The 21,987-nt window shown below is 39.2% G+C and overlaps 1 protein-coding gene and 1 non-coding gene across 2 annotated transcripts in view; one reads left to right on the forward strand and one right to left on the reverse strand.

Annotated features, from left to right (window-relative positions):
- Window positions 1–17,657, reverse strand: part of AGO3 (argonaute RISC catalytic component 3) — a 118,479-nt gene extending 100,822 nt beyond the window's left edge. The window contains exon 1 of the mRNA XM_020880237.2: window positions 17,542–17,657. Coding sequence (XP_020735896.1) covers window positions 17,542–17,560 — 19 coding nt within the window. The 5' untranslated portion in view covers window positions 17,561–17,657. The remainder of the gene's footprint in view (window positions 1–17,541) is intronic.
- On the forward strand, window positions 669–741 carry TRNAD-AUC (transfer RNA aspartic acid (anticodon AUC)). The gene has a single exon. It is a non-coding gene; the product is annotated as a tRNA-Asp (tRNA).
- Window positions 17,658–21,987: the final 4,330 nt, after the last annotated feature.

Below are 21,987 nucleotides of genomic sequence, written 5' to 3' on the forward strand. Positions count from 1 at the left end.
AAACTTCACAATCAGTTTGTCAATGTCCATAAAATAACTTGCTGAGATTTTGTTTGGAATTGTGCTAAATACACAAATCAAGTTGAGAAGAACTGAGATCTTTATGAGTCTTCCTACCCATGTATAATAGAATACCTCTATTTAGATCTTCTTTTGGAGAAGGAAATGGCAACCCACTCCAGTATTCTTGCCCGGGAAGTCCCACAGACAGAAGAGCCTTGCAGGCTATATAGTCCATGGGGTCACAAAAGTCGGACACAACTTAGTGACTATACCACCAAACCACAGATTTTCTTTTTTTTTAATCAAAATTTTGCAGTTTCCTTCACATACATCTTATACATATTTTGTTAGATTCATACCTAAGTATTTATTTATTTATTTATTTATTTTGGTGCTAATGTATAAGACTACAATAATAGAAATAGTGTGGTTTTCATTAAAAAACAGAAAAACAGATCTGAGAAACAGAACTGATAGCCCCAAAACTGAACCACACAGCCAACTCATGTTTGACAGAGGAGCAAAGGCAATTCAATGGAAAAAGGACATTTTTAAAATATGGTGCTGTTAAACAAATGGATATCCACATGCTAAAGAAAAAAAAAAAAGAAGAAAAGAATCTGGACACAGATCTAAAACTTTTTTCAAGAACTAACTCAGGGTATTCCCTGGTGGTCCAGTGGTTAGGACTCTACACTATCACTGCTGAGGGTCCAGGTTCAATCCCTGGTCAGGGAACTAAGATCCCACTAGACACACAGTGTGGTCAAAAACCCCAAACAAAACAAACTCAACTGGCTCATGAACCTCAATGAAAAATGCAAAGCTGTTGAACTATTTCAAAACATCAGTGACCTTGATGATGAATTTTAAAAATTTATTTGTTTTTAATTGGATAATTGCTTTACAATGTTGTGTTGATTTCTGGCATATGACAATGTGAATACATAGGTATACATAAGTATACATATGTCCCCTCCTGCTGGAACTTCCCTCCCAACCCCTATCCCATCCCAGCCCTCTAGGTTGTCACAGAGCACTGCACTGAGCTCCATGTGTGATACAGCAACTTCCCATTAGCTGTCTATTTTACACATGGTAAAGTATATTAAAACAGACACATGTACCCCAGGGTTCATTGGTGATGACTTCTTAGAAGAAGCACATAAACACCAAAAGCACAAAACATTAAATAAAAAGTTGATGTTTTCATTAAAAATAAAAGCCTGTTCTACAAGAGAATGAATACAGAAGCCACAGACTCAGAAAACATATTTGCAGAACACACATTTGATAAGGGGCTAAGACTTAAAATATATAAAGAACTCAAACAACTCAACAGGGAAAAAAATTCAATTTAAAAAATGGGCAGAGGATCTGAACAGATATTCTTCCCAAAAAAAGACATGCAGATGGACTGCAGGCACACGAAAAGACACACAACATCATCAATCACCAGGAAAATACAAGTCAAAACCACAATAAGACATCACCTCACATCTCAGAATGGCTATTATCAAAACACAAGAAATAAGTGTTGGCAAAAATGTGGAGAACGGAAACCCTTGTGCACTATCGGTAGGAATGTAAACTGGTACATCCACCATGAAAAACAAAATGAAGATTCCTTTAAAAATTAAAACTAGAAGAGCCACATAATCCAGCAGTTCCACTACTGGGTATTTATCTAAAGAAAAGGAAAACACTAAGCTAAAAAGATAAATCCACTCTCACGTACAACAGTCAAGATATGGAAACAACCTAGGTGTCTATTGGATGAATGGATAAACAAAATGTGCTCTATATACAAAATGGAAAGTTATTTAGTCATAAAAAGGGAAATCTTGTCATCTGAAACATGGATGGACCTTGAAAACATTACACTAACTGAAATAAATCAGACAGAGAAAGACAAAGGCCACATGATCTCATCTGTGTGTGGAAGCTAAGAGAGAAAAAAAACAAACAAGCTCATAGATAACAGAAGAGACTAGTGGTTGCCAGAGGTGCACGCATGCTCAGTTGTGTCCAACTCTTTGTGACCCCATGGACTGTAGCCTGTCAGGCTTCTCTATCCATGGAATTTTCTAGGCAAGAATACCGGAGTGGTTGCCATTTCCTACTTCAGGGGATCTTCCCAACAAAGGGATCGAACCTGAGTCTCTTGCCTCTCATGCACTAGTAGGCAGACTCTTTACCACTAGCGCCACCTGAGAAGCCCTCTTTACCACTATGGGAATAGGCAAAATGAGCAAAGGGGATCAAAAGTACAAACTTTCAGTTACAAAGTAAGTAAATCTCGGAGATGTAATGTATAACATGATGGCTATAGTTTATAATACTGTACTGCATACTTGAAAGTAGATAAAAAAGTAGATCTTAAGCATTCTCATCACAAAAAAATTCCTAAGTATGGTAACAGATGTTATTACCTCCTCATTGTGGAGGTAACATTTACAAATACTGAATCATGCTGTACATCTGAAACTAACATAAAGTATATATCAATTATATCTCAATTTAAGGAAATAATGCAGTAAAATGATACTTTTTAAAAAGCTCATCTATTTGTCATGTACTACTCACAAAATAACTGTTTATAACCAACCATATTAACTATCATGATCAGGAAAGATGTTCCTAAGCATTTTATATCCTAACATGACACTCTGTGATCAATGTACAGATACTTTAATGTACTTTAGTTAGTTGTTATTGTTCAGTTGCTAAGTTGTGTCCAACTCTTTGAGATCCCCATGGATTGCAGCACACCAGGCTCCTCTGTCTGCCACTATCTCCCAGAGTTTGCTCAAATTCATGTCCATGAGTCAGTGATGCTATCTGACCATCTCATCCTCTGCCGCCCCCTTCTCCTTTTGCCTTCAATCCTTCCCAGCATCAATTTCTCATTTGGGGAAATCAGTTGAGGTTAGGCCAATATCTAACACATTATACTTTTTCCTATTTAAGGTAATGGCAAATAGTCTCCCAACTAGTGGTTGTGATGCAGAATGTCTGATTTTCAGCAACCTATTCTGAATTATTCCATGCTTTTAAGAAGACATTTTGTTCTATTTCATTCAGATATTTTAGTTTTCTTTAGTGGGAGTTCAGAGCCTAATAAAATAGCCTGCCTACTCTATACAGAGAAAATTCTGTAGCTATTTAACAGCTGTATTTTCATATAAAGTGAATGATCTGAGGACAGAGTTTATGAGTGATTGATTTCTATCCCTAATACTTACAAGTGCATCATATTAAGCCCCTTTTCTTGATTCCACAATTACAGAGCAATCTTCTAATTATTGTCTGGATGCTCATATAGACCACTGGAGGGAGAGAAATTTGCTGCATCATGACTAGTCAACATGAATCTGCTTGATGCTCTGGAAACAGTATTTTTCTTTGCAATGATTAACTTAACATTATGATTTATATATCAGTTTCCTGTGAACTTTGGTTAGCATCAGTCAGTTCCTCACGGTGATGATGGTTTCTGGATGCCTGGCAAGATGGAGGACCAGGATCTACAAAGTTAGGGACCAGACTCTGGACCACAGTGACCCTGTGTCAATGCTGCTGCTGTTTGGTCTCTAAGTCGTGTCTGACTCTTTGAGACCCCGTGGACTGTAGTCCACCAGGCTCCGCTCCCCATGGGATTTCCCAGGCAAGAATACTGCAATGGGTTGCCATTTCCTTCTCCAGGGATCTTTCTGACCTAGGGATCAAACCCGTGTCTCCTGCTTGAAACCCGATCCTCTGTCATATTACCTCGTAAATTTGTTTCAGTAATCTGAATTTTCAAGTTTCACAGTAGCAAACACACTGTATATAAAATGTTATATTCTGTTCCCATTTAATGTAGCATCATGAGCATATCTTCATACATTACTGTGTAGTAGCTAAGTTGACTCTGACTCTTCTACAACCCCATGGACTGTAGCCTACCAGACTCCTCTGTCCTCGGGATTTCCCAGGCAAGGATACTGGACTGGGGTACCATTTCCTTCTACAGGGGATCTTCCTGACACATGGACTGAACCTGTGTCTTGCACTGGCAGGCGGATTCTTTACCACTGAGCCATCAGGGAAGCATAATTTTAACAGCTCTTTAATGACCCATTAAGTTGATGAACTACAACTGACCAAGCTTCACTCCAGGATATTTAGCTTACTTCCAATTTTTCACGATTATAAACAGTGAAACAAGCAACTGTAGTCGATATTCACAGACTGTATGCCGGGCACAACACCATCCTTTTCCTCTACCTCATGGCTATTCTCTTGAATACTGTACACTTTCCCAAGTATTGCATGAATACCTGCAGTTGATATGTTCTTACATGAACTTGCCCCACAATTGACTGGTCCAGAGATAGACACTTGAACCAAGAAAAACTAATAAGTAGTTCTTCCCCTGGGCCATTTTTTTGTTTTAACTTGGGACCTAAATAACCATCAGGCATTTCCTCTTCAGGGACTAAGGCTGTGAGATGTAACAGCCATTGGAGGTCAAATGTTCTGATGTGCAGAAAAAGCCAATCAACAGTAGGATACAAGACCTTTTAGAACTAACACCCAAAAAAGATGTCCTTTTCATTACAGGGGACTGGAATGCAAAAGTAGGAAGTCAAGAAACACCTGGAGTAACAGGCAAATTTGGCCTTGGAGTATGGAATGAAGCAGGGCAAAGGCTAATAGAGTTTTGCCAAGAGAATGCACTGGTCATAGCAAATACCCTCTTCCAACAACACAAGAGAAGACTCTACACATGGACATCACCAGATGGTCAACACTGAAATCAGACTGATTATATTCTTTGCAGTCAAAGATGGAGAATCTCTATATAGTCAGCAAAAAGAAGACTGGGGACTGACTGTGGCTCAGATCATGAACTCCTTATTGCCAAATTCAGACTTAAATTGAAGAAAGTAGGGAAAACCACAGACCATTCAGGTATGACCTAAATCAAATCCCTTATGATTATACAGTGGAAGTGAGAAATTAGATTTAAGGAACTAGATCTGATAGAGAGTGCCTGATGAACTATGGACAGAGGTTTGTAACACTGTACAGGAGAAACAGATCAAGACCATCCCCATGGAAAAGAAATGCAAAAAAGCAAAATGGCTGTCAGAGGAGGGCTTACAAATAGCTGTGAAAAGAAGAGAAGTGAAAAGCAAAGGAGAAAAGGAAAGATATTCCCATTTGAATGCAGAGTTCCAAAGAATAGCAATAAGAGACAAAGAAAGCCGTCTTCAGCGATCAATGCAAAGAAATAGAGGAAAACAAAAGAATGGGAAAGACAAGTGATCTCTTCAAGAAAATTAGAGATACCAAGGGAACATTTCATGCAAAGATGGGCTCGATGAAGGACAGAAATGGTATGGACCTAACAGAAGCAGAAGATATTAAGACGTGGCAAGAATACACAGAAGAACTATACAAAAAAGGTCTTCACGACCCAGATAATCACGATGGTGTGATCACTCACCTAGAGTCAGACATCCTGGAATGTGAAGTCAAGTGGGCCTTAGGAAGCATCATGACGAACGAAGCTAGTGGAGGTGATGGAATTCCAGTTGAGCTATTTCAAATCCTGTGATTTGAAAGATGATGCTGTGAAAGTGCTACACTCAATATGCCAGCAAATTTGGAAAACCCAGCAGTGGCCACAAGACTGGAAAAAGTCAGTTTTCATTCCAATCCCAAAGAAAGGCAATGCCAAAGAATACTCAAACTACTGCACAATTGCACTCATCTCACACGCTAGTAAAGTAATGCTCAAAATTCTCCAAGCCAGGCTTCAGCAATACGTGAACTATGAACTTCCAGATGTTCAAGCTGGTTTTAGAAAAGGCAGAGGAACCAGAGACCAAATTGCCAACATCCGCTGGATCACTGAAAAAGCAAGAGAGTTCCAGAAAAACATCTATTTCTGCTTTATTGACTATGCCAAAGCCTTTGACTGTGTGGATCACAATAAGCTGTGGAAAATTATTAGAGATGGGAATACCAGATCACCTGACCTGCCTCCTGAGAAACCTATATGCAGATCAAGAAGCAACAGTTAGAAAGGACATGGAACAACAGACTGGTTCAAAATTGGGAAAGGAGTATGTCAAGGCTGTACACTGTCACCCTGCTTATTTAACTTATATGCAGAGTACATCATGCCAAATACTGGGGTGGATGAAGAATAAGCCAGAATCAAGACTGCCAGGAGAAATATCAATAACCTCAGATATGCAGATGACACCACCCTTATGGCAGAAAGCGAAGAAGAACTAAAGAGCCTCTTGATGAAAGTGAAAGAGGGGAGTGAAAAAGCTGGCTTAAAACTCAACATTCAAAAAACTAGGATCATGGCATCCAGTCCCATCACCTCATGGCAAATAGACGGGAGAACAGTGGAAACAGTGACAGACTTTATTTTCTTGGGCTCCAAAATCACTGCAGATGGTTGACTGTAGCCATGAAATTAAAAGACGCTTGCTCCTTGGAAGAAAAGCTATGACAAACCTAGAAAGCATATTAAAAAACAGAGATATTACTTTACCAACAAAGGTCTGTCTAGTCAAAGCTATGGTTTTTCCAGTAGTCATGTATGGATGTGAGAGTTGAACTATATAGAAGCTCAGTGCTAAAGAACTGATTCTTTAGAACTGCAGTGTTGGAAAAACTCTTGAGTGTCCCTTGGACTTCAAGGAGATCCAACCAGTCAATCCTCAAGGAAATCAGTTCTGAATATTCGTTGGAAGGACTAATGCTGAAACTGAAGCTCTAATACTTTGGCCACCTGATGTGAACTGACTCATTTGAAAAGACCCTGATGCTGGGAAAGATGGAAGGCAGGAGGAGAAGTGGGTGACAGAGTATAAGATGGTTGGATGGCATCAATGACTCGATGGACATGAGTTTGAGCAAGCTCTGAGTTTGTGTTGGACAGGGAGGCCTGGTGTGCTGTAGTCAATGGGGTTGCAAAGAGCTGGGCGTGACTGTGCGACTGAACTGAACTGAGGTAGAAAACGCAAGTGAGAGAAAAAGTCATGTATTATAGATAGCGGAAAGAGTATTCCAGGCAAAGGAAGAATCAAGTATAAGGCAAAAAACTTGCCTGGTATTCAATGAACAGCAAACAGACCTCTCTGCCTGGAGCAAAGTGAACAAGAGAGAATGGTAAGAGATGAGGTCAGAAAGATAATGGAAGAGCAGATCATACGGGATTTGCAAGCCATGATGAGGTCTTTGGATTTGATTATGAGATATGAGAAATCAACAATGGGTTCTGAATCTAGAAGCATTATGATCTGACTTAAACTTTTCTAAACAATCACACTAACTGCTCTCTGAAAAACTATGTGTAAAAGCACAAGCAGAGAGAACAGTTAGTAGGCCAGTCAACTTTCCAGGCAAAAGATAATGTTGGCTAGGGCAGCAGTGGTAGCAGCTATGAGAATGATGTCAATGTGGAAAATATTTAGACAAGAGACCTAGTGGGAACTGCTAATGGATTAGGTGTGGGGTATGAAAGAAAAGAGCTCTAAAAGCTTTTTGGTCTAAGCAACTAACAGAATTTGAAATGTCACATACTGATAGGAAAGACTCAGGAATAACAGAAAGTTTTGAGAAGAAATCAAGAGGATTTTTAGGACACTTTAAGAGGTACAGACTGGAGATGTAGATATGACAGTCCTTGACATATTAGTGGCTTTTGAAACCACTGAACCAGAGGTGATCACCCAAACTGTGGCAGGATACAGAAGAATATTAATAAATCCTGAGAAACTCCCAATGTTTAGAGACTTTGGAGATGAAGATGAAACAGCAAAGGAAGAAAAAAAGTGATCGCTAATAAGGCTGGAGACGGACCTAGAGAATGTGGTAGCCAGGAAGACAAGTGAAAAAGCAGTGTTTCAAGAAGGAAGCAATATAGTCAAATATGGTTGAAGAGACAAAATTAAGATTTGGGAACTGACCAGTGGATTTAACTGGCTTCCCTGGTGGCTCAGGTGGTAAAGAATCCGCCTGCAATGTGGGAGACCTGGGTTCGATCCCTTGGTTGGGAAGATCCCTGGAGAAGTGAACAGCTACTCACTTCTGTATTCTGGCCTAGAAAATTCCACAGACAGAGGAACCTGGAAGGTTATAGTCCATGGGGTTGTAAAGAGTCAGACATGACTGACATGACTGACTGACTTTCACTGGACTTAATGAATAATTTGTTGACTTTGATAAGAGCAATTTTAGCAAAGTGCTGGGAACAAAAACCTGACTACAGTTAAGCTAAAAAAGAATGCTCTGGGGGGACTTTCCTGGTGGTCCAGTGTTTAAGATTCCGTGTTCCACCACGTGGAGGTTCAAGGAACTAAGACCTCACATGCCACAAGGTGTGGGCAGAAAGAAAGGAAAAAAAAAAAGAATGTCCTGAATCTGATCAAGCTTTTAGGTCCTGGTTCAAAATTGAGAAAGGAGTACATCAAGGCTGTATATTGTCCCCCTGCTTATTTAACTTAAATGCCAAGTACATCATGCGAAATGTTGGACTAGATGAATCACAAGCTGGAATCAAGACTGCCAGGGAGAAATATCAACAACCTCAGATATGCAGATGATACCACCCTATGGCAGAAATCAAAGAGGAACTAAAGAGCCTCTTAATGAATGTGGAAGAGAAAAGTGAAAAAAAAAAATGGCTTAAAACTCAACATTCAAAAAACAAAGATCATGGAATCTGGTCCCACCACTTTATGGCAAATAATAGGGAAACAATGGAAACAGTGGCAGATTTTATTTTTGGGGGCTCCAAAATCACTGTGGACAGTGACTGAAGCCACAATACTGAAAGGTGCTTATCTTCTGGAAGAAAAGCTATGACAAACCTAGACAGCATTTTAAAAAGCAGACACATCACTTTGCCAACAAAGGTCTGTATAGTCAAAGCTATGGTTTTTCCAGTAGTCATGTATGGATGTGAGAGGTGGACCATAATGAAGGCTGAATGCCGAAGAATTGATGCTTTTGAACTGTAGTACTGGAGAAGACTCTTGACAGTCCCTTGGATAGCAAGGAAATCAAATCAGTTAATCCTAAAGGAAATCAACCCTGAATATTCATTGGAAGAACTAATGCTGAACTCCAGTACTTTGGCCACCTGATGCGAAGAGCTGACTCATTCAAAAAGACCCTGATGCTGGGAAAGATTGAGGGCAGGAGAAGAAGGGAACAACAGAGGATGAGATGATTGGGTGACATTATTGACTCAGTGGACATGAGTTTGAGCAAACTCTGGGAGATAGTGAAGGACAGGGGAGTCTGGCGTGCTGCCGCAAAGAGTTGAACTCGACTTAGCGACTGAACAACAACAAAGGTTTACAGTAAACTTGGAGAAACATGTTAAATTATACCATAAAGACAGAACTAGCCAAATCCAGACTGTAAGTCTAAAAGATCAAACAATCTATAAACTGCAAAGGGGGAAAGGGCAGAAACCTTACAAATTAAGAGATACTTAAAATATATATCAATCATTTACAATGTGGGAAACTTATTTGGATCCTGATTCAAAAGTGAAATATATTTTAAAAAGGCAAACTGTTAAGAAAAAAAAAGTATAATATCTAAGACAAGCTGAAATTTGAACACCGACTAGATATTTGATATAAATGATTGTTATTATTATTCTGCTGTAGTAACAGTATGGTGACTTATTTAAAGAGTATATTATCTCTCATTTTTTTGGCTGCATCTCACAGCTTGTGGGACCTTAGTTCCCCAAGCAGGTACTGAACCCGCGTGCCCCAAAGCAGAAGCCCAGAATCTTAATCACCGGGGAAGATCCCTCTCTCTCTATTTTTAAAGAAAAATTAATTTATTTGTTTTTGGCTGTGCTGGGTCTTCACTGCTTTGTGCTGGCTTTCTCTAGTTGGGTGAGCAGAAGACATTCTTAGCTGCAGTGCACGGGTCCCTCACTTTGCTGGCTTTTCTTGTTGCAGAGCATGGGCTCTCGGTGTGCAGGTTTCAGCAGTGGCAGAGCTTCGGCTCCAGAGCACGGGCTTAGTGGTTGGGAGCACAGGCTTAGTTGCTCCGCAGCCTGTGGGATCTTCCCATAACAGGATTTGAACCTGTGTCCCCTGCACTGGCAGGCAGATTCTTTACCACTGAGCCACCAGGGAAATCCCCTGTATCTCTTATAGATATACTTAGTAGATATTTATAAATGAAATATTATGCCCAGAATATACTTCAAAAAATACAGGAGAGAGGAAAGTAGAATGGACATGATTGGATATGGGTTGATGCATGTTGGGGTTTGGGTGATGGGTATATGGGAGTTTATTACAGTTCTGCCTATACACCTTCAATCTTCTATAGTAAAATGTCTTGCAAATCAGGAAGTGAGGAATGTTATTTCCTTTGCATACTGAATCTCCTCTTTACTATGCCATTTTACAGATAAGGAAATTTAGGTTAAGGAAGATTAAATGTAGTACCCAAAATCACAGTTAATTCCTTTTAACAGACTTTTTAGAGTGGTTGTAGGTTCACAGTAAAACAGCAAAAGGCAGAGATGGCCCATGTGCCTCCTACCCCACATATGCACAGCCTTCCAAACTATCAATATCCCCACACCAGAGTGGTACATTTGTTACAATAGATGAACCTGCAATGACACATCATTATGATGTTAATTTGAGAACCAGGATTTGTCTCCAAAACACCTATGCTTTCTACACTATGAAGTCAAGTCACTCGGTCATGTCCGACTCTTTGCAACCCCATGAACTGCAGCCTACCAGACTCCTCTGTCCATGGGATTTTCCAGGCAAGAGTACTGGAGTGGGTCGCCATTTCCTTCTCCAGGAGATCTTCCCCACCCAGGTATCGAACCCGGGTCTCCCGCATTGTAGACAAGACGCTTCACCGTCTGAGCCACCAGGAAAGTCCTTCTACACTATATTACACTGTCAATTTTATTCTCTGTTATCATTATTTTGCTTGATACTTTTTATACAAACTGGTAAAAATCAAAATTCTGTTTCATGAATAAGCAATGTAACTGAACTTTACTGACTATAAAATCATCAAATCATAGTATTAAAAAAAAGTTAATGTACATTAATGGAAGAAGTAATTCTGTCAATACAATAAACTTCCACTGAAGCATACGGTAGTTGTTTAACAAATATATGTATTGCCCACTAGACTTGAAAATGTAATTACATAGAAATAAAAAGCACTATCAGGAATTTCTGCCTCAAACTTTTCTTTTGGTAGCTATATCAAGTATTGGCTAAATAACAACTAACCACATAAACCTCAAATTATACATTTTCAAAGCATTCGTGTGTGGTGTTCACTGACCTAACAATTTAACACATTCTACTTGTGAATCCAAAGCTAAATTACAGCCTACAGCAAATGTGACTGATGAAAAATAAGCAATGAACAACAACAAAAAAATAAAAACAAGCAATGAACAAATTAGAATCAACTATAGCCTATTATCAAATTATGGATTTTCACTGGGAACTTTTACTTCCATATTCATGGGATACCTCATTTTAACAATTCTACTTCTAGGAATTTATCCTAAAGCAATCACTGGCCCACCATACAAAGATGTATATATTGGACATTTACCAAAGTTTCAGTTAAAATTTTATTTAAAAAATGGAAAAAATCTAAATGCCATCAGTTAAGACTGAATAATAATATAAAATTAAACACTAAAATTCCTTGGTGGTCTATTGGTTAAGACTCTGTGCTTTTACTGCCAAAGGTTCAATCCCTTTGAACTATGAACTATGAACCCATAAGCCAAATGGCATGGCAAAAAAAAAATAATAAAAATTTAAAAATCAAATGCTACACATTAGTAAAAATGATATTGCTACATAGATATAACTAATGATAAGGGGAAAATGTATAGTTTGAGGTTTATGTGGTTAGTGGTTATTTAGCCAATACTTGATATAGCTACCAAAAGAAAAGTTTGAGGTAGAAATTCCTGATAGTACTTTTTATTTCTATGTAATTACATTTTCAAGTCTAGTGGACAATACATGTATTTGTTAAATACTGCATGATACATAACTGAGTAAAAAAAGCAGGTTAAAATCAATTAATATGATGGCAGACAGACATATAAGAAAATATACAAGAAAAAATTAACCATGGTTTTCTCTGGATTATGAGATCATATTATTTTCATTTCTATTCTAGATTTTCCTATACTGTTTGCTTTTTAAAAACCAATAAACATATATTTTTACAATCAGGAAAAATTTTCCATTTTTGTTTTGAAAAAATAAATACATTGTGTTGACTTCAAAACTTGACATAAATAAATGTCTGTTTACTAGTTAAATCCACAAGGCATGAGATTTTAGTAACTTCCTATCTACTAATTCCACCTAGTTTTTCAATGAACCTGTACAAACACAGTGTACTCATATCAGATTACATTTATTATATTCACTGTAGCTAAATCAGCACTCTAGAACATTCAGACTGTTCAGGGTTAAATTTCTCAGATGCCATATGGGGAACCATTTTTTCAAAGACATTCCCCCACCACGCCCCCCGCCCCCCACCTTCAGAAAACAAACAGTCCATGCACTATGGAAATGCCTTGAGATTTATTTTATAATTAAAGTTTGGGTAACTTTTGAAAAACTTATTATCACCCAAGCAAAAATTTAGAAAAATCTGAGTAATTTTATGTCAAATATACAGATAGATAGCAAGTCCCAATTCAGAAGCTAGAAGTTTCTTCAAACAAAAGGACTTCACTGCTAAGATATAAGCCTATTTTGCAATCTATTCTTCAACTTTTTTAAAATTCAGAGATACACGACTGAACTTCTGCTGTCAGATTTAGAAATCAGTTAAAATATCCAATATTGGTAATGACTCAAAAGCAGCATTATGTAAGCCTAGAATTGAGAACATTTTCTTGCAAAAATGAAAAATACAAAAATATCCCATGTCTATATTCTATAGATTTATTCTGATTTCTCAAGAACTTAATAATTTAGAAATAATGCAGGAAAAACTGGCTGATATAAAACAAAGAAGTCTTCCCTATGATTTCATTAAATTAACACTCTAGATTAATGTATATAATATTTTATTGCAACCCAAATCACAAAGAGCCCACATTTAAGATATAAGAGAAAGAATCAGTTGTGTGACAAGATTTTGCTAAATCTCAACAGTCTTCTTTTTTTTTTTTAAAGCAATGGGTAGCCAACAAATGTCATTAATATTAAAAACACAGATAATGGCAGAAAAATACAGAAATTCCAAACACAGAAAGGCTGTTTATGTATCCTAACAGCATAACCACTATGGTTGAAACACCACACAATATTCTTTCTCACATCTGTTTTGTTAATGAGCCAAGAATGAGGGTCTATTGAGTATCCCAGACAACTGAATGAGAAGCAGGAATGTCTGGTGAATGCTGTTCATCCCAACAAACCAAGACTAAACAGGTTTGGAAAGAATACTTTTCTTAAGTAAATTATCTTTTTAGTTTTACCTTCCTGAAAACAGATCACTTGTCTTTTCCTCCCAATCCATTAAAACAAGCAAAACTACACGTAAATTAGTTAAAATCCCAGTTTTAAATATCATAAGAGAAAACATATTATTTATTTTTCCAGATCTATATAGTTATTTATTGACTTTCAACTATGTAACATGACAACGCAGCCTTCTTTTTTTTTCTTTTTAAAAAAATTTTACTGGGGTACACTTGCTTTACAAGACTATAACTTTGTTTTAGATTATGAAATATTTAATTCATCTTTCAGGGAGATCCTCAAATATTTTATTTAAGACTATGAAAACCAACGTGAAGAAAGATGACTGTGATATAAAATAACACAGTATTTAATTAGAACCCAAGATTATGACAATTTGGCAAGAATTTTATCCTGAGGCAGGGGTTTTTCCATATACAACAGAGAACTTTTCCAGAAATGTCCCCTTTACAGGGCCTCTGGCCTCTCTGCATACTATCAGACCAGGCATATAGAAACAAACAAATGTAATGTTCCCACTGGAAAATAATAAATTAAGTCTAAATTATCAAATTATTACATACAATTCTCTGAAGGAGCAAAAACAGCATTTAGAAACTATTTTATTTATTCCAACCACTTTCCTAAATTACTTAGCTAAAAAAAAATCTTTAACACATTTATTAACTTGGAATTTGGTTTAAAACTTTAAAGAGTGATTATACCAAGGTGATGAAATCAAGGATAATTTTTAAAGTCTTATCATGTTAACTGGATTACATTTGAAGATTTCATATGTTTCCCATCCCCCTTACTTTTAAGTCTTTGTTTAGAAGAAAACAGTTGTTTCTTGTTTCCTTTTCAGTTTTCCCTCAGGGTGTTCCATCACTGTCAGAGGAATTAAATTTTAAAGCACAAATCAAAATAATCTTGTACATTTTTATAAGTCCCAACACCAGTCAAGAACAGCAAATACTAGGGATAAAACATTACAATGGCCACTTCAGAGCAGCACTAGCTGAGCTTTTCAACGTTTCCTCTAGACAGAGCAGCATTTTATCTTCTTCAAGACAAAACTCTACAAGTGAGAAAATCCATATAACAATAAAAATATTTCCCAAGCAATTAAAGAAATACTAAACTGAGAACCTAATGGCATTATATACTTCAGTACTTTGAATCCACAACTTTTATTCATCTTATTCAAACTTAGCTTCCATACATCCTTTGAAATTTGTTCTCAAATGACTTTTCTTGATTTTTATTACATAAGAAATGCAGAGTCCTAAAACAACTACATTCAAATGGGAAATCAAGAATATAACTAAGAAACATAGTCTATTCACTTTTGCAAGGCTGTATAAGACAAGTACCAAACAAACTACTTTGTATTATCATTCATTTAAGATAACAGAAAATGTTTTTCTTCCATTGGTAGGTAAATACAACTCTCTCTGTCTTCAACACTAGTCTGATTTTACCTAAAAATACAGACTAGAATAGTGCAGTCCTACAAAATAGCTACCCAGGAGAACTGGTATCTCAATGAACATTTCTACTTCTTTTATTCCCACTTCATTTGGAATGAAAATATAACATATATAATCTTAGACCAGCTGTAATTAAAGCATAAAAGAGTTTCATCAGAAGTTCCCCTAACTAAGGAGTCCTAGGCACAGATGCCAAACTGATTATCATTATTTAAAAACCAATTGTGCCTGGCAGCTTTTTGGTTAAATCACAGAGTTCACACAGCACTAAGTCAGTACATTGTACAGGACACCCTTTAAAAAATCACTTAAAATATTATATGCCTAAAAGAAGAATAGACAAATATTAACTTTTAGTGAAGAACGATCCACTAAGCAACACATATATAGAATTTGTATCTGAAGTCCTCTTATGTAAATAAATTTTTCTATGTATCCACCTAACAACTAGAATTTAATACATTTTGCCATAAGCCAATTCCTGAGAATCCCCACGAAAAAGAAAAACTTAGAACAGAATTGGAGAGCCAAGATCCAACACTGACTCAATAGACTATCAGAGAACATATGCATCTAAAATTTTCATCTGTCAAACTCTTGATTTTAAACTTAGTTGCACATTTTTCCCAACTATGCTTTTAATTTCACTTGCAGCATAACAATTACAAGAAAAAAGTCTCAGGAAGAATGAAAACTCTGTTTCTGATGATGACACTCTTAAGCCAAATTATACTTTATCTTATTAAATTACAGTCAATCATGTATAAATTGCACTGAAGAATAAATTTTGTGCTCCAAGATGTCCAACCATATGGTTGATAAATCTAACTATACCTCCACAGATGTAAAGACAGTTAAACGGGTATATATTTCAGCAATGGCCCATGCAAGAAGAGCTAAAACTTATCTATAGCTCAAGAATTCATAGGAGAATTTACTGAATCATACTTGGCAAGTTGGATCCATTGGCTAGGTCATTTGACTTCAGAAGTATTTTCTAAAATGTTGTTCGTGTATTTGGGAGTATTTCATACGAAAAACCCAAAGATGAAAAAGAAGAACACCTTAACTTTTTTCTTTTTTTGGAAATTTAGGATAATTAGGAAAGTATTTAAATTCCATGCTTGTTTTTCCAGGCTTAACAAACAATTATGTAAAAATTATATATATCTCCCAAATCATCACATTCCCTAAATATTTTATTAGAAAACTGAAAAACAAAGAGAGGACAGTTTCGGAAACATACTAATCACTGATAAATCAGAGTAAAACTCTTCACAGTCTAGATAAACTTTCCCTTTTCAAGAAGACATGAAAAGGCACACACACACACAAAAGATGGAGCATGCAAAAGAGAAATGGTAGATACTGATTAGAGAAAATTTCATAAAATAGAAATTGTAATAAACCCTTCTCCCCAGCCCCTCTCTACAACTTCTGTTTTTCGCATCTACTTGACAATTATACTCCTTAATATAGTCAACAAAATCTTTATTGTCATTATGTCACTACTTTCTCATGTAAGTTTTTCTTATCTCATATTCAGCTGCCTCATCAACTGACAAAATGAGATGTGAAATTCGGGGACTTTTGGTATTATTAAGAAGACACCAACCACTTTATATTTTCAAAATTACTTTATAAATCTGACTGGATGAAGCATACTTCCAAATTTAACATACCAAATATGATCATTTGGAAAGCAAACTGTTATGTAACACCTACTTTATGTCCTTCAACTAATTACATACCACAAAGAGTGCTTTTTCTTTTTAAAATATAAGCATTGCTTATGTTGCAATTTTTTTCTAAAGACTATCATTTTTTCCCAAGGAAAGAAGCAGTTTTCTTAAATCCTAAATTTCCAAGAATAGGACAGCCAATTCTCCAGGGAATAAAGAATGAACAAATACATACATAGTAAGCAATTTTAAGGTCTACCTCCTCACATAAGCAGTGATCCAGGCTGATATGACATTTCCAAGATCCTCAGGAACTGTATACCAAGCTGCCACGAACATCAGACGAGAACTCAGGGATGGAAGAAATGCCATCTTGCATTTGACGTTGCACTAACATCTATTGCAAACTCAATTCTCATCTGTTACCTTAATGTATCTTCACAACTACCTTAAGAGATAAATAAGGGAGACGGCTGGCCACCCACTGTCTCTACGGGACACACTATCCAGGTAAAGGACACACACCCCGTTCTATCTTCAAAGGAAATAACGAAAACGATGGCAAACCCTTCTAGACTCCGAAGGGAAAAGAGTAAGTAATATCGCCTAAGAAACCCCAAACTTCCATCGCTAGAGCAGCGCCCCCTCCTCGCAGTGTCGCCTACTCCGTGGCCCCGGGGAACTGCGGCGGGGCTGCGGGGAGGCGGAGGAAGGGCTGGGCGCGGGGCGGAGGGGGGACGGCGCAGACCTCGCGCACCTGGGCCGGGGCGCCGGGGGCGAGGATGCTCTGGGGCTACCCACCCCCACCGAACGGACCAGCAGCTCTGACTCACTCACCTGCGGAGCCGATTTCCATTCATGGAGCTGGGGGGAGTGCTTCGAGCGAAAAGGGCGCCCGCCACTGAGGGCAAGGAGGCGGCGCAGGGGGCGACGCGGCGCGACAAGAACCCTGACTCGGCCCCGAGGCGGGGTGGTGACGGCTTCTCCTCAGCCACCGCACTCCGAAAGCTCTGGTCTGGACGAGCGGCCGTCGGGAGGCAGCACGCGACTAGGAGAGAGGAAGAAGCGTGAGGCGAGAAGGGAAGAGCTCTGTGCGGAACTTGCGTCGCCCACGGCCGCTTACGCTCCCACTGCCCCTCCACGACTGCGGCGCCGCCGCCGACCTCCCCGGAGGCCACCCCCGGAAGCCTGCTGGCGTCAGTTCCGCCGCCCGGGCTCGCCAGACGTCCAGGCCTCGCCTCTCCGGCCTGACCGTTCGGGCGCGTTCGTGCGGGCGCGGCCGGCGCGATGGACGCAGGGGAGGCGTCGCGCCGCGGGCGCCGAGCCTGGGCGGAGTCAGAGGCGAGCGCGACGGGGTGCGACCCGGGACGGCGAACGAGACCCAGCCGTGTCGGCCGGAGACCGCCCCGAGGGGCTGGACTCCTCCCCACCCCGGTGCGGGGCCGTGCCGGCCCAAGGCGCAGTCGTGGAGGGCGGCCTCGCTAATCTGTACGAGAGCCTCCTTCGAGTTTGGCTGGTCGGAGGTGCAGGAGCTGTGAGGGCCCCAGACTGATCTTGTCTTGGGGAGCGGTCCCCCCTTCTTTCTTGAGGCCCTCCCGCCACGCCCAGTTGGGACCACCCCACGTGCCTCCTCCCCTGCCGCAGGCGGTCGAGTGACCATCACGGTTTATCACTCCAAATTTGTAGAGTTGTTTCGACAATTTCTGGGGAGAATATTTCCCGTACAATCTAACTTGGGAAAAGATGACTTGACAGAAATGTCAAATAGAATAATTTACATGTTAAAAACTTTAATAACGCCTGGTCACTCTTAAGGCCCAAACTCCATTCCAGGGTCAAGCTAGAGGCATAAAGGGAGGTCCCTGCCTTTCCCTTCAAGCGAGACTCTTCCTCATCATTATGCTACAGCTAGTGGTCTGCTCACCCCGCATTGGGCACAGCGCTTCTCTATCACACTTGGATTTTCTGGACCGGGAGCCTCTCCTTTCTCACGTTCACCCCATCCTCTGTGCCCGCCAACTGCTCTTCATACCTCAACTTGAGTCATTTCAGATGCTTTTCCTGGACCTATGGTGAGGCATTCCTGTATATTATTACAGTATTTCCTTAACAAACCCTCTCCGAATCTGCAATTTTTGTTTACTATTGTGTAGCCCATTAGTGTTTGTTGCCTTACAGAAATGATAACTATTTCAGATTGAGAAATGATTAATGATTTTTCCCTGTCCCTAGTATCAGCAATGTTTATAGACTGTTAATAATCAAAATACATTAAAAAAAAAACCACCACCACCTTGGGACAAAGAGGAAAAGGAAAAAAGTATCCTGGAGAAGTGAAAGGCTACCCATTCCAGTATTCTGGCCTGGAGAATTCCATGGACTGGATAGGCCATGGGGTTTCAGAGTCCAACAGGACTGAGCAACTTTCACTTTCATCCTCTCTTTAGTACCCTCCCAATCACTATGGGGCTTCAGATCAGTCACTGAGCCTCTGGGCTTCAGTTTCTTCAGTTGTGAAGTTAGGGAATGGGCATAAAGCACTGAGAAAATCCTCCCTAAATGTTAGTGAAGGTATTTATCAGTTATTTCAAAGCACTTATTAGATGCATCTACTACACAACAAACAATAAATGGATGGGATTCAAGCCCACATCTAACTTCAATTCAGCCTCACTTCTTCTTTCTCATCCTTAGCCCTTTTACTGAAAATTCCCTCCTCAATTTTTACCTATCATATGTCACTAGATGAAACACTGTATCCTAAAAGTTCTTTTCAATCCTAAACTATACACAATCCAAGTCCTTATCAACATTTAACAGGGATGAATACCAACTCTTACAACAGCCTTTCCACACACTCAAATCCCTACAACTAGCTCCCTAAATGACTGCAGGTTTCTTGGGTGTCTCCTAGAATAAACACAGTGATGAACCCTGGAGGTGGGCCACTGTTCTTTGTTGACACGGATGTAACAGGATCTGGACCTTCTAATTCAGTCCAGTGTAATAAATGTCAATAATGCTTTCCCATCTACTTCTGTTATCTAGAGACCTCACATGTGAGTTCATAGGAAAGGCTCATGAATTGTAATATCGGATGCAGGAAGGCACAAAAATTTGAATGATTCTGCCAAAAGCCAAGTTGTAGGAGTCTCTCCTAACCACACACACTTCCTAGTTTTGGATAACCTTCTTCCCAAATGAGTCTCTTAAGGGCATGCTGCAGGTTTTTGTGTATCCTAATTATCATAGCCCCAGTGCCTAGAACAGTGCCAGTGCCTGGTACATAGCAGCATCCCATAAATATTTGTCGGGCAGGTGGACAAAGAGATAAATAAGTGAGCTTCAAGAATGGTAACTCTGCCCTCATCCCTTGTACTGGCTGCTCTCAGAGGGAGAACTATACAATAGTACAGAAATCTTGGGGGCAAAATCAGTGCCCTCTGAAAGTTGCTAGGAAAAAAAAAATCACTGAATGAGGAAAGAACTGGATAGCATCCTTTCCTCTTGAATGGGCTTGACACTTGAAATCTCTTCTAGATAAGCAGTTTTTACACAGCACAAAGTAAGTTACTCTGTACTGCAGCAGAACACAATATAAAACATAGTGGCTTTAGGACAGTCAGAACTGACACTGAAGACCTTTTGCTAGTCACCCTCTCTGAACATCACATTCCTCATCTGTAAAAACCAGATCACCTACACACAACACACTGCTGGATGCCTAACCAATAGTCCTTATCCCTTCTTGCCTAGCAAACATAACATCTTTTTAATTCACATGACTCATAAGATAACTTGTAATTAATCTAAGCCACTCATGATGGATGATCTCATTTGCTTTGCCAATGACAGAATAGTGGAAAGATGACCCATTTCTAGCAAATGAGACATTAGGCCAGATCTGTTGGGGCTTCCAGGGATTTCCTTTCTTTAAAATGAAACACTGGGAAAAATTAGTCCCTCTTCTGCTAGACTTTGTTTTGTCAGCATTTCCTTCCTGGAATTATACAAGCAGTCTTGGGATTCTGAGGTGAAGAAGCATGAGGATAAGATTAAACAAAGGTTAGCAGAGCAAGAATCTGTTATGTGGTATTATTAGTGGACCATTGAATTATCCAACCTTAGAGCCACATAAACCAGCATTTCTTGTCATGTGATAAGTTTCCTTATTTAAACCAATTTAATCAGGTTTTGTTACATGCAATTGAAGGTAACGGATAAATTACTTCATGTGAATGCTGTGAAGATGCAACCAAATTATAAAGGATACTGTACAAAACACCTGACCAAGTACTTCAAAGTACCCACTTCCTATTCCTTTTCCAATTCACCTCCATTCAACAACCCCAAAACCTGCCTTTTTTATAAGGAAAGTTCCTTGCCTATAGAAGGTTCCCAGAAAAGTTCCTCAAAATTTCTTTGTCCCAAAAAGACACTGCCAAGAGGATAGTGGTGAGGCTGCTACAGTCCAGAGTAAGAGGACAGTGGGTTCCTGCAGGGTAAGCCACGGTAGCCTTAAAGTCTTGATCTGGTATCCTGGGAAGGTAGTTATGATACTTAAATGGAGAGCTTCGAAATGTACTTCATCCTCAGCAAGTCCACTTTTCCAGCTTCTTTACATTGCTGCTTTAAGAGTGCTTCTGTCATGCTCTGTGCACCTTCTAAGCCTGTGAGCTTTCCTCAGCTTATAGCCAAAGGAATAAATACCTTGAAAGCTAGGATCAAAAACAGAGCTGATTTCCCAATTCAAAGCTACTTCACATTTAAGCAGTTTAGCCAGTAGTCTGAGGATGTCCCAAGCTCAGAACTTGAAAATATTCTTCTTTTTGCACTATAAAACCCTTTCCTTCAGCTGCCAAACCTACTCCGTGATTCTGGGGTCTGTTAAGCCAAGTGATACCCAACGAATATACAACCTCATTCTATCTTAAAGGCACTTGACTGTAGTGACAAAAAAGTACTACAGTATATTCTGCCAACTGAAAGAACAGAGGGAAGGCTGCTCAACCACTCCTGGAAAGGGATATCCACGGGTGCTTAGCAACACCTGAGTAGCAAGCATCAGCCAAATCCTGAAACTTTTTTTAACACCAATCATTTATGGCAATGAAATTTATGGCCAAAATGTGGTATAATGATCATCTCCCCATTTGCTCTGCTAAACACTTTCTACTTCATTAACTGTCTCAAGTTTAAGTCTTGTTTCAACTGGGAAAAATTTCCTACATGTTCCAATTTGCTCTTCAACTCCAACCAACCTCACTACTCCATGCTGCAGAA

Source organism: Odocoileus virginianus, chromosome 5 (assembly GCF_023699985.2).
Source record: "Odocoileus virginianus isolate 20LAN1187 ecotype Illinois chromosome 5, Ovbor_1.2, whole genome shotgun sequence".
Classification (NCBI taxonomy): Eukaryota; Metazoa; Chordata; class Mammalia; order Artiodactyla; family Cervidae; genus Odocoileus; species Odocoileus virginianus.